The sequence below is a fragment of the Podarcis vaucheri genome, assembly GCF_965113315.1.
Source record: "Podarcis vaucheri genome assembly, chromosome: 14".
NCBI classification, from domain to species: domain Eukaryota; kingdom Metazoa; phylum Chordata; class Lepidosauria; order Squamata; family Lacertidae; genus Podarcis; species Podarcis vaucheri.
In genome coordinates, this window is record NC_138752.1 from 35,853,634 (window position 1) to 35,865,842 (window position 12,209).

Below are 12,209 nucleotides of genomic sequence, written 5' to 3' on the forward strand. Positions count from 1 at the left end.
CCTCTTTTGCAGGTCTCCTTTCATCCTATGCAGCTGCCTGGCCCACTACTCTACTCGCAGTCATGCCACTGACACTCACACTACAGGTAGGGCTGGGTGATATCTGATTTTCAATATCACAATAGATCACCAAATAGAAATCATATCTCAATATATTATGATATATACCCATGGCAGCTGAGGGCTGCCCTGCGGGGGAGAAGGGCCCCGCTGTACCTCCCCACGGAAGACAAGGGCTTCACTGGGAATCCCCACGATGGAGGTCCTCACTACACCTATTTGCAGGCAGAGGGCCTGACCAGGAGTCCTCACAGCGGTGGAGGGCCCCATCACAGAGGATGGTGTGCTGCACTTCCCTGGGACGGCAGAGAGCTTTGCCGTACCTCCCCACAGTGGTGGGGGGCCTTGCTGCGCCTCCCCATGGCGGCTGAGGGCTTTACAATGTAAGGAAGTAGTACATTTATTAAAAATGACTTCCATATACTATATTTTCAACTAAACTAAAAATAGTTCAAGTGATTTACTAGTAAAGTTGCATCTGCTTCCCCACTCAGAGGTCTAAGCGGAATCTATGCATGCATAAGCCCCAATGAGTTCAGCTAAACTTCTACTTTTAGACTTTCAGAAGACATCTGAAGGCAGCCCTGTTTAGGGAAGCTTTTAATGTTTGATGTATTACAGTATTTTAATATTTTTTGGGAAGCCGCCCAGAGTGGCTGGGAAAGCCCAGCCAGATGGGTGGGGTATAAATAATAATATTATAAATAACAAATTATTATTATTATTACTACTATTACTTTCCTGGGAGTAAGCCCCATTGAATTTAGTAGGGCTTGCTTGTGAGTAGACACACATTTGTTTGCACTGCTTACCGACAAACACCCTCCGCACCATTCTCACACAATAGCCAACCTCCCATTTCAGCAGAAGGCAACCAGTTACATCTTCTCCTCTCCATTTCCCCGACAAGAGAAGCCTCCCCCCCCCCCCGCAAAAGCCCTCATCCCATCAATCTCTCCCTTTGTATCAAAGGGAGGGAGGGAGGGAGGGCAAGCAAGCAAGCAAGTGAAGACTTAGTCTCATTTAAATAAATAAACAAACCCTTTTTAATGTGGAGGAAAGCTATTTAGGCGGGAAATAAACACACTTCTTCCCCTTTTATCCACCAGTGAGGGTGGGTGGGTGGGTGGGAGGGAAGAAAGGAAGAAGTGCTTTCCAGTTCTTTGTTTACATTCCATGTTTACTTTTCCCCTGGATCTTTGATAGCCTAGCCAGGGGAATTGCTCCTGGATTGTTAGCTGGCTCTGCATAAATAGCTGAGCTCAGAGTTTTGAGAGCAGGAAGTTCTGCTGAAAGAGTTGGTTTGTTTGCTTGCTAGGGATTTAAACTGGCTGCAGCTAAGGGCTTCTATCTTTATTTCTCAGAGGGGAGGGACAACAAAGCAAGGAGAGATGTGACTACCTTCTCACTGATGAAAGTAGCAAGAAACATACCAGTGAAGCTGAAAGAGTTTCCTAGTTTGTGTGAAGGCTTATGGGAGGGAAGAGGGAGAGAGCAAACAAAACCTGCAAAGTATCTGTAAAGTATCTGTTCGGGTAGGCTACCTCCTCCAAAGCTGACAAGTTTCAACCTTTTTTCACAGGTATATTGCCTTGTTGAAACACTTATCACAACGCTATTTCAATACCGGTATTCAAGGGTATGGAAATTTATTGCACAGCCCTAACTATAGGTATCAATAAAATGGCTGAACTGCCATTTCCTGACATTCAAAGTGACCATTATTGTGGGCTTGCCCTCTCTACATTGAAAGCAGGGCTGAGGAACCTGTGTCCCTCAGGATGTTGTGGGACAGAGCCAGCATTGCCAATAGGGTCAGAGATGGGGCCTAGAGTACCTTTCGGATGTTGGGGATGCCTCTGCTATGTCTAAATTATAGCACATAGTGATTATAGTCAGCCTTGTTCCCTCTCACCTGGACTGCATCCAGCCCTTTGGCCAAAGTGGCTTGATTTCTGCATCCAGGAAAGTCTTCACATAATCCTCCATTGACTGAGCCTTGTTCTTTTCACGGTCATATCCGTCCAGCTTGATTTTCACCGCCTGACAGAGCAAATCCCTAGAGGAGGAAGCTTAACTAGGTTACCCAGACCATACTGTTTGCCCCCTGTCCCCCAACCTCTTCAGTTTGGGAAGGTTATTTTAAACACAGCCTTAATAAGTTCAGCCCTTGTATTTGGACAATAATGTATATACAGTGGTGCCCCGCAAGACGAATGCCTCGCAAGACGGAAAACTCGCTAGACGAAAGAGTTTTCCGTTTTGGAGGTGCTTCGCAAAACGAATCTCCTATGGGCTTGCTTCGCAAGACGAAAATGTCTTGCGAGTTCCTGCAGGTTTTCCCCCTCCCTCCCCCCTTTTTCTAAGCCGCTAAGCCGCTTATCAGCTGATCCAATAAACCGATAAGCCGCTAAAAGCCACTAATAGCGCTAATCCGCTAATCCGTCAATGGGCTTGCTTCGCAAGACAAAAAAACCGCTAGACGAAGAGAATCACAGAACAGATTCTTTTCGTCATGCGAGGCACCACTGTACCACTATGAACCAGACAACAGATCTTTCCTAAATCTAGCAGCAATCTTGGGCTTCAAATTCAAGATGAACGCCAAGGCCAAAATGCTGAAGCCAGGTTACATCTTCATACCAGACACCCCACCCTAGGTCTTAAATTCAAAACACACCAAGACCCGGGTGAAAACTGCATTTGAAGCAACTCGGCAACAAATAAAGCTGTAATGCCCAGAAAAGCAGATACAGGTGTATTTTCCCTGAAGCCAGGGAACAAGGTTGTAAAACCCAGTCTTGTCCCCTCTGACTTTGCCAACCTGATTTCATCAATCCACTGAAACTTCTTCCGAGGTCCCATGATCCGCTTTCCTCCTTTATCATCATCTTCCTCGTCATCTGAACAAACCCGTTCTCTCTGGTCCTTGTCCTTTTCCTCTTCTAACATCCTGAAAGGAGAAGAGAAGAGGGACATTGAAATGCAGAATGGTAATTGGATCCACTTCTAAAATATTCCCCCTCCCCACTAGTATAAGCTTTGGGTGTATACAGAGTGGAATGCAGAGACAAAAACCAAAAACAAGTTGAAAACGCACTTCGCAAACTTGGCCTGGGTGTGTGCTTGGCACTCTTCCTGGTATTTGGCCATCTGCTCTGGCATTGCCCTGCCAATAGCTTCCTTGAGTTTTTGAAGAGGGTCCTTCATCCGCCCTCCCTGAAGAAAAACAAAAAGTTAAGGACTCTGACCCAGGATTCATGCTAAGTTGTGCCCATACAGGCAGTGAGATTGCTTGTGAGAGGAAAGCACTCCTTTTGCACACCCCTTACTTACTCATTTAAGCCTAGTCACTAAACGAGGTCTAGACTTCAGATGTAGTTTGCTTACCATCCAACTTTCATATTTAACTTCTTGTTAATTATGTTGCTTTGAATGTTATACTTTATATTTGACTTTCTTCTATACTGTTTTCTTCTGGATTCTTTTATTTGACATTTTAATGTAAACCGCTTGGAGATTTTTTTCCTTAAAAATATAAAGCGGTATAGAAATGAAATGAATAATAATAATATTTAGAGCTTGTTCAGACAGCAAGAGCTAGGAGTCAAATATTTTCAGACATGGCTTCAAAATTATAGAACCTACGTTCTAAAGAAGATTGGAAAGCTACCTCATCACATTTCCAGTGGAGTGCCAAGACCCTTCTCTGCTGATGGGCATTTGGCTGGCCTGGGTCATCTCCTGTTTTAACCTGTAGCTCTTTGATTTTGCGAAATTTATAGCGTGTTTTGTATGGCTCTATTCTTTCATGTGTTAGGAATTACCGGTACTTTGGGCTATTTGAAAAAGGGGTATAAAAAAGCTTTTAATAAATAAAATTCCCTTTTCATCACCAAGAATTTGTTTTTTGCAAGGTTAAAGAAAGGAAAATCTAGGCCAGCCCTCATGTGGGAACCTTTCATCCCTTATTAGAAATGGCGATAGCATTGAAATTCAGAAACACACATTCCCTTCTCCATGAGCAGCCACTGAGCCCAAAAAGAGATGTTCACAAATCCAGTTTATGACATGGGACATTTCTTTCTATGGTTGACACCACTATCACTTACACCAGGGGACTCTCCCTGGGCCACACACCCTCCTTGTTTTCACCTGATGGGGATGTCCTTGAACTCTGATTATGCTTCTTGCTTGTTTGGGTTGACAACTGATGTGTGAGACAAAACTGCCTTAGTGTACAAAGTTAAAACATTTATTGGTCCACCCACTTTTGCCTCTGAACCCATCCGCCACTGGCATGTGGGCCTCAGGAGGGAATTACCGGTACCTTACACTGACTAGTAGCACTGCATTTACGTGACCACTCACCTGTTCATAGGCGTAAAGCCGGCGGGCACGTTTGAGCAGGGTGTCTTTGTTGCAAGGCAGGAAGGAGGCCAGGTGAGCATACACCCCTGAGCGGATCTGGCTGTTCAACTCCCGAGTTTGCAGCTCTATACTGAGAGCAGAAAAAGGCAAAACTATTTAGCTCTGATCCAAATGCCTCCCTTTGACAGCAGAGTAAGGGAGCCCAAGCAAAACATGGTAAAGTAAAATACTGCAAAGGCCCTTTTAAAAGGCTTCAATTTAAAATCTAAATAAAGAAAGTTAAAGGTTTAAAATAAATGAAACAATAACAACAAGCGGGGGAAATCAGTGGCAAACAGTAATGGCAAAGTCTAAAGGACGTATTATGTAGAAGTCAAAAGCTAATCTGAACAAGAGTTTCCATGGACTATGGGCAGATTTCCTTGGCTGTTGCCATTCATTTTTATATAGTAGTCTCTTGCACTATTAGGACTGAACATGTGGAACAAAACCTATGGTAGATATAGTTCTCTCAAGTATTTAAGGTCAAGCAGAGCTTTGGAAGCTTAAGACCCAGCACCTTGAATTGGCACAAACTGGTCCCCATTGGATGTGCCCTAGATGAGGCAAAACCCCTCTGGCCCTTGCCATGACCATTCCTGGTTATGCCCCAAGGGTTTTTCATTTCGGCAGCCAGATTTCAGCAGCAAAGAAGTCATATTGTTGCTGCTATTGCTGATGGCTGGAAGACAGTAACCCTTCCTAATCTACTGGAAATCACCCAGAGAACTACTAGTACCTTCTGCCTACATCTGCCTTATGCAAACACCATTCTCTCACTTTCATTCTCTGACCTCACAGGGTTCGGATGGTACATTTGGGAAAGTGACTTACTCCAACAATATGCTATTCATTTCTTGGTTGAAGAACTTGTGTTTGCCTTCTCCTTCAGCCACCCTGGCAGCCTGGAGTTCACAAAAAGACCAACACAGAATAGTTAATAACCAGAGATGCAGGGAAAGGGCCAACTGGGGGGGGGGTGTAAGGGGAAGGGGGGAAAGGGGGAGGAGAAGTCAGTATATTCTACAGAAGTCAAAGCCCCATAGCATTTCCTCATAGGAAAGGTGCTTCCATTCCTCCTAACTAGGTTAATGCCCAAAGCTGTAGAAAGCTGCAGCGATATTAACATTGAAATGAGTCAGAATTGATTCCTCCATTGGAACTTCCCCCCTGCAGTTCTGGAAGCCAAGATTCATTTCCACAAAACGGCCAAAATCCGAGGGAGAGATTCAACATCATGCCAGCAAATGCAATGGAGCTTCTCCTTCTTCTAACCTCTACCCCCTGAGCCCCAATCTGCTCTGGAAGGTCCCCCAAAGTCTGGACATCTTCAGAAGCAGCATGGAATCTTTCTGCTTGGGTTGCCTTTTTGCCATTTGTGTTTTAACATCTGCATTTAATTGATTATCTAGATTTTATTGTAATGTGATACTCCAGACTCAAACATCCTTTCAGGCAACAGGTTGTGGTTCAACGAGGAATATAATTTCAAAAAGTGCCTTTTCTCAAAAAGCCCTTTGCATTCTTGGAGGAAAAATGTGAAAGGATGCAATATTTCTAGAAAATTTTCCCATGTGCTAAATTGCTTGGAATATACATACGTTTGGTTCTAATTTTATGCACATCCCAAACAACTCCCAGTCACAAATCAATATAATGGGTACGTGCATGAGAGAGAATTTTTTTGCTATATGCTTCTTAGTCAATATGAAAAAAGTTAATTATAACTTTGAAACTGCACAATTAGATTGGCAATGTATGCATTCATTATTATGTTTTTGGGTACAGTTGGGTCTTAAGGTATTTTTAATGCAAATATAAAAATACGCATTTTAATGATTTTTTCTAAGGAAAAAAAAGTTATGGAAATCATTCCATATCTCATTACTGGAATCAGGTGCATTAACCTTTTCAGGCATGCATAGTTAATCTAGAACAGAGGTAGCTCTGCTATAGATTGAAACTATAATACAAAGATTCTCTCCACCTAAACCTCAAACTGTACTCCAGAGTCCACAGGTGTAGCAGTACAACCACTTACTCCACAAACCTATGCAATAAGTAACTCAGAATGGCACTATGTGAACACACACCTCACAACTGCCTAAGCACCTAGCTCAGTTGGGCTCTAGGACTGCCAGCTTGGCTGTTGCCACTCATTAACAACCCAACGTCTCTGAATAATGCCACCTCACATCAGACCACAGCAAGAATCTGACGGCCTTCTGTCCTCGACTGCTGTCCTGTGTGCACCATATTTCAAACTGACTTTCCATAAAGAACCTCTTCAAAACATGGAAGCAAGCAGCAACCATAGGGGAGATCACACACTTTGCATGCAAAAGGTCAGTTTCCATCCCTGGCACCCCCAAGTAAAAGAAAGAAAAACCCCTGCCTAAAACTCTGCAAAGCCACGGCCGGGAAGTGAAGACAAGACTGGGCTAGATGGACCAGCGTTCTTGACTCTGCCTGAGGCTGCTTCCTAGCCTGAAGAACTGTACCTACAGTGGTGCCCCGCAAGATGAATGCCTCGCAAGACGGAAAACCCGCTAGACGAAAGAGTTTTCCGTTTTTGAGCTGCTTTGCAAGACGAATTTCCCTATGGGCTTGCTTCGCAAGACGAAAACGTCTTGCAAGTGTTCCGATTTTTTTCCACTTCCCCCCCTTTTTCTAAGCCGCTAATAGCCTTTTAGCCGCTAAGCCGCTAAGCCTTTAATAGCCGCTAATCCACTAAACCGCTAATAGCGCTAATCCGCTAATAGGGCTGCTTCGCAAGGCGAAAAAACCACTAGACGAAGAGACTCGAGGAACGGACTATTTTCGTCTTGTGAGGCACCACTGTATTGTCTATCCTGTAAGAGACATCAATTGCCACATCTGGTATGATCTGCTGTTACCTGTGTCAGTTCCTCAATGCGCTTCTCCAGTGATCCTGGAAGTCCTTCAGGGAGGGAGAGGGGCTGCTTGATGTCCTGCTCTAGACCCATCCCAAGAGGGTCACTCCCATCTTCCATGTCATGGAAAGGGCTTTCTTCTGGAGATTCATTGAACAGCTGTTCTAGATCAAGATCTGTCAAGGAGTCCATGGCTGAGGCAGCTTGAAGGAGCTCATTGTCACTGCTGTGGCCAAAGAAAGAGAGGAGCGGATCGGGCAGGCTTTCCACTTCCCGCGGTGTTGGAGTTTCAGCCAGAGAAGGGACAATAAGCTTTGGCTCGTCGTCCCGCTTCTTCTGAGCTTCCTTTTCCTTTTGAAACTTCTTCAGCATTTCCTTGTAACTTGGGGCTCCAGAGTATTTCTTCTTCTTCTTTTCCTTGCTTGCATTCAGGGCTGTGAAACTATAAAGGAAACATGGTACATATGAGGGAAGTAAGGTGTCCAGCCAGTTGAGCACCGACAACCTAACAGTGCCCTAGCACTGAACTTTAATTTGATTGTTATAGTAGAATCCTAAACGTGTTATTTCGGATGCCACACTATGTTCCATGGAACTTGCAGGGAAATGCACAGAGACTTTCAGCCTGTGAGTAAATCATATAAACTCTCCAACCTTCAGCAATGCTTGAGGCAGTGCAGCTTATATAAGGTGACACATTCTGTCCTAACTGCAAATTGGCAAGAGGAAGATTTTATTGTGCTATTTTAGAGGACAGGTGAAATAAAGTTACTTGCGTGAATGTACACGTATTTGTGGAAGTCAGTAACTTAAGAGTCATTTATTCTAGAATCATTATTCATTTTACTGCTCTATCACAAAGGAAATTATGACCAGTCACTTGACTCCTTTTCGCTGCTGGGTCATCTGAACAAGCTCTGTATCAAAATAAATTCTTGCCAACTCATTTTTAAAATTATCTATAGCATTTATTTCTGCATCATGCAAAATAATTCATAATCCTTATCTTGCTCACCCTCACAACCTTCCTGGTTTGTTTATGACAGAGATTTGATTAACACAAATCTGGAAAACTGGTGGCAAAAAGAGGGATTTGAGCCTAATTTAGATATCACACTCCAAGGCTTAGAATTGTTTTTCTAGCGTTTCCTTTTTAAAATCCACAAAAGAAGTTCCATCTAGGAGAAAGATGATACCCGTCTATTAAAAAAAGCACTTTGATACAAATAGCTGACTTACCCAGTTTTGGGAAACTTAGATTTTTTAGATTTCTTTTCTTTCTCATAAGAATCATCTTTCTTCTTTTTCTTTATCTTCTCACCTCCTTCTTTTAATTTTCGTTTCTGGGAATTAAATAATTTTAACAATTGTCATTACGTAGCACCTAAGAAGACACTAAGTGATTTAATCACTTGTTAGCAAGAGTGTTCATGGATGGATTTACATGCCTGAGCAGCACCTTTATGGAAAGAGAGAAAGGTGCTGCTCAGGCATGTAGTCATTCATGAACACGCTTGCTAACAAGTGATTAACTCTCCATTATGGTAAAAGGAAAAGATGAAGCATCTCTAAGGGCAAAGAAGATATAAGGTTGTTAAGGATCGTCTCCAAGCCCAAAGAGGGCTGCAAAACACTTTCTCAGGCAGCCCCAATACTAGAACAACAGCTTGGAGTCATGCAAAGACCAAGAGAAGATTCCTCATCCCTTTCAGCTACCAGATTCAATGAAGTCACCCACAGAATGAAATTAGTGAGTTGGATCCAACTAAGGGCCCCATCTGCACTATACATTTAAAGCACTACGACTTTAAACAGCCATGGCTTCTCACAAGACATCCTATGAACTGTTAAGGGTGATGAAAGCGATTTGGAGAACACTATTCCCATTCCAGAGCTTTAATTCCTGAAGTTCTCTGAAAAGAGGGATTGATTGTTAAACCACTCTGGGAACTGTAGCTCTCTCAGCACCCTTAACAAACAACAATTCCCATGATACTTTGGGGGAAGCTATGACTATTTAAAGTGGTAAATTGCTTTAAATGTACATTGCAGATGGGACCCGGAGAAACACTCTGAACAAATTAATGGACGTGACTAATGTAAGTCCATTGATTTCCTCCTACCCATGAACTATAAACCACAGGTATAGCACTTTCATTTCTTTTTAAAGGGAGGGAAAGCCTACTAGCTATGAGGTGACCTCAGTCACTATAACCTTCCATTAAAGGGATCACTCTGTGTTGCTTACAATATGAACTGCAAGCAGGGTAAATTATAAACCATCTACTTCTTGATTTGTCAAGAGTGCACTGAAGGTCTTTATGTCCTCTATGCTGAACAACTATTTTTATATTTTCTGCTTTGCTTGGGGTAAGTAAGTCCACGCATAATTTCAGCCTTTGAGCTTCTTTCAGGTAACAAAATATTATATCCACCCACTGACCCCTTCGTCTGCAGTCACATTTTGTAAGCCAACAAAACCACACTTTATTGAAGGCTCTATTTAAAAAAGAAAGCACCCAGAGCATCTTATTCCCAGACCTTAGGTGATTTCTTCTTTTTCTCTTTGATAAAGTCATCCTCCGACTCCGAAGCCTGCCGGAACTGTAGAGTTCCAGAGTTGATGTAAAAGCCTCCATACTTGGTTGTTAGAGATGCTGGAACGAGCTCATCGTACTGGGGGCAAAGAGGAGAGATCAGTCAGCATTCTTGTAGAACCGATGGGTGTACGTGTGAAAGAACCCCAATGAAACCATGCTCACTTTTCCAGTGAATTGGCCTTGAAGTCACTTTGGACATGCAAAAACACCAGATTCTTACAGCTGCATCATTTTGTACAGAAATACATTTTGGCAACAGCTTTACTTCTCTTCCCTCATCTTTATTAACTGCCCTAACTATAATGCCTAGCTTTGTGCCCCGATTTTCCATGTTTTGTTTTGGGTGCAACAGCTCCCACTCCCAAACCCTCCCCCTCCCTTCAGGCTATGAATGCTAAAATCCAGTCTTCTAGGAAGAAAAGAAAGGGGGGAAAGCTCTAAGCATGCACCCAGGTCCTAGGGTCCTCTAGAGCAGGGGCAGGAATATCTACCGATCATTGGGCAATTTGCAGTAGGTTGGGGAGGGGTTCCAAATGGCAGCTGTTTAATAATGTGAATTTTTAAATAATTTTTCCCCAGCAATTGCAATATTTAAGACCCAAAGAGTCTACAGAGTAAATGGCACATGCAGGAGAATGAATCTGAAGATGACCCAGAAATCAAAGGAAGGTAAGATGCTGCCTTACACCAAGTCATTTCACTGGCCCATCGAGGTCAGTATCATCTACACTGACTGGTAGCGCTTCTCCAGGCTTTCACAGAATCGGTTGGAAGGTACCCCAAAGGTCATCTAGTTCAACCCCCTGCAATGCAGGAATCTCAGCTAAGGCAACCCTGACAGATGGCTGCTTAAAAACCTCCAAGGAAGGAGAGTCCACACCCCCATTCCAGGAAGACCGTTCCACTGTCAAACAGCTCTTACTGTCAGACAAGAGGACACTACCAGCCCTACCTGCAGGCAGGAAAAACAACATAGCTCTGGAACCCGGAAACACAGCCTCCAAACCAGGTCTCTGTGCAGATGTGGCCTGGATGTTCACCCTACCTGGAGCACCCACTGCTGCTAGGGCAGACAGCTTCATCACCTGCTTTATTGTTGGGAACCAGAGCCCTCCACTGCTACTCACTGCTTCAGAATTATCAATGAAAGAATCGGATTCGTCGTATCCATATCCCATATCTATCAGGTCCTGGACACGATCTTTCCTGCGCTTCTTTCCACCCTGAAACAAGAAAGGCTGATGGTTACCCATAATGGCCCCAAAGAAGGCAAGCTATTATTATTAATTAAATTTATACACTACCCTATACCGACAGGTCTCAGGACGGTTCACAGGATAAAATCACAACATAAAAACACAAACTACATAATCAAAATAATAACAATAACAACCCAATAACCCCATACAAATAATCAGAGAGGAAAAATAGAATTTAAAACACACGTACACAATATTTGTAATAAAACATATAAAAATAAGCATCCATCAGGTATTGTCAAGGAGTAGATTAAAATATCAATTTAACTTTATTCCAAATAGAAACATTTTAGCCATTGGTCCGTCCCCCCAATTGCAACCATTCATAGAAGCTCTTTGGTCCAATGGATCAAATACACTTCCATTGCTTAAATCTGTCACCTGCAGAACCTCCTGCTGGTGGCAGGGGCAGATGTGGAAGCCTGGACCTGAATTCCCATATCCCACAGCCCAAACAAACTAGCCTAAAGATCGCTAGGTAACTTTCGACTAGTCATTATCCCTTATCTCAGCCTACCCAGTAGGATTGTTGTGAAGATAAAATGGATAGGGGAGAACCATGCACACAGCCATGAGCTTTTTGAAGGAAGAGAGAGATGTAAATATTCATATTCCCTGAATACTGGTGCTGCACACATCACTTTATCAGGCACCAGCCCATAGTAATTACCATAGCAGTTCTTAGTTGTATACACACTCCTAACATGAATATAAACACAAGAATCACCCTGGTGTTAAAGACAACATTTCTATGAAGAAAGCAAAAACCAAGACTTTATTCTGGTACATGGCCACAATGAAGAAACGTACATATTTCTCTTCAAGCTTCCTGGCAAGCACCTCTGCTTTATGCCTCTCCTTTTCCTCATCATTGAAGGGATCGGCAAGGTCTTTTTTCTGTAGGGAAGCAAAAAGGGAGGTGAACAACATCAGAATTGAGTCAGTTGTCACACTGTTTCACAGAGATGCCTCTTTTATCTGAAGGG

General features: G+C 43.1%; 1 protein-coding gene across 4 annotated transcripts in view; it reads right to left on the reverse strand.

The window, feature by feature from the left end:
• The window catches only part of UBN1 (ubinuclein 1), a 29,521-nt gene that overhangs the window by 11,731 nt on the left and 5,581 nt on the right, over positions 1 to 12,209 (reverse strand). For all 4 annotated transcript variants that reach the window (XM_082199063.1, XM_082199066.1, XM_082199064.1 and 1 more), the window contains exons 3-12: positions 12,034 to 12,120; positions 11,092 to 11,187; positions 9,906 to 10,040; positions 8,604 to 8,707; positions 7,368 to 7,806; positions 5,305 to 5,375; positions 4,432 to 4,561; positions 3,161 to 3,279; positions 2,885 to 3,013; positions 1,976 to 2,119 (exon numbers count right to left, since the gene is read on the reverse strand). In XM_082199063.1, the coding sequence (XP_082055189.1) occupies positions 1,976 to 2,119; positions 2,885 to 3,013; positions 3,161 to 3,279; positions 4,432 to 4,561; positions 5,305 to 5,375; positions 7,368 to 7,806; positions 8,604 to 8,707; positions 9,906 to 10,040; positions 11,092 to 11,187; positions 12,034 to 12,120 (1,454 nt within the window). The remainder of the gene's footprint in view (positions 1 to 1,975; positions 2,120 to 2,884; positions 3,014 to 3,160; positions 3,280 to 4,431; positions 4,562 to 5,304; positions 5,376 to 7,367; positions 7,807 to 8,603; positions 8,708 to 9,905; positions 10,041 to 11,091; positions 11,188 to 12,033; positions 12,121 to 12,209) is intronic.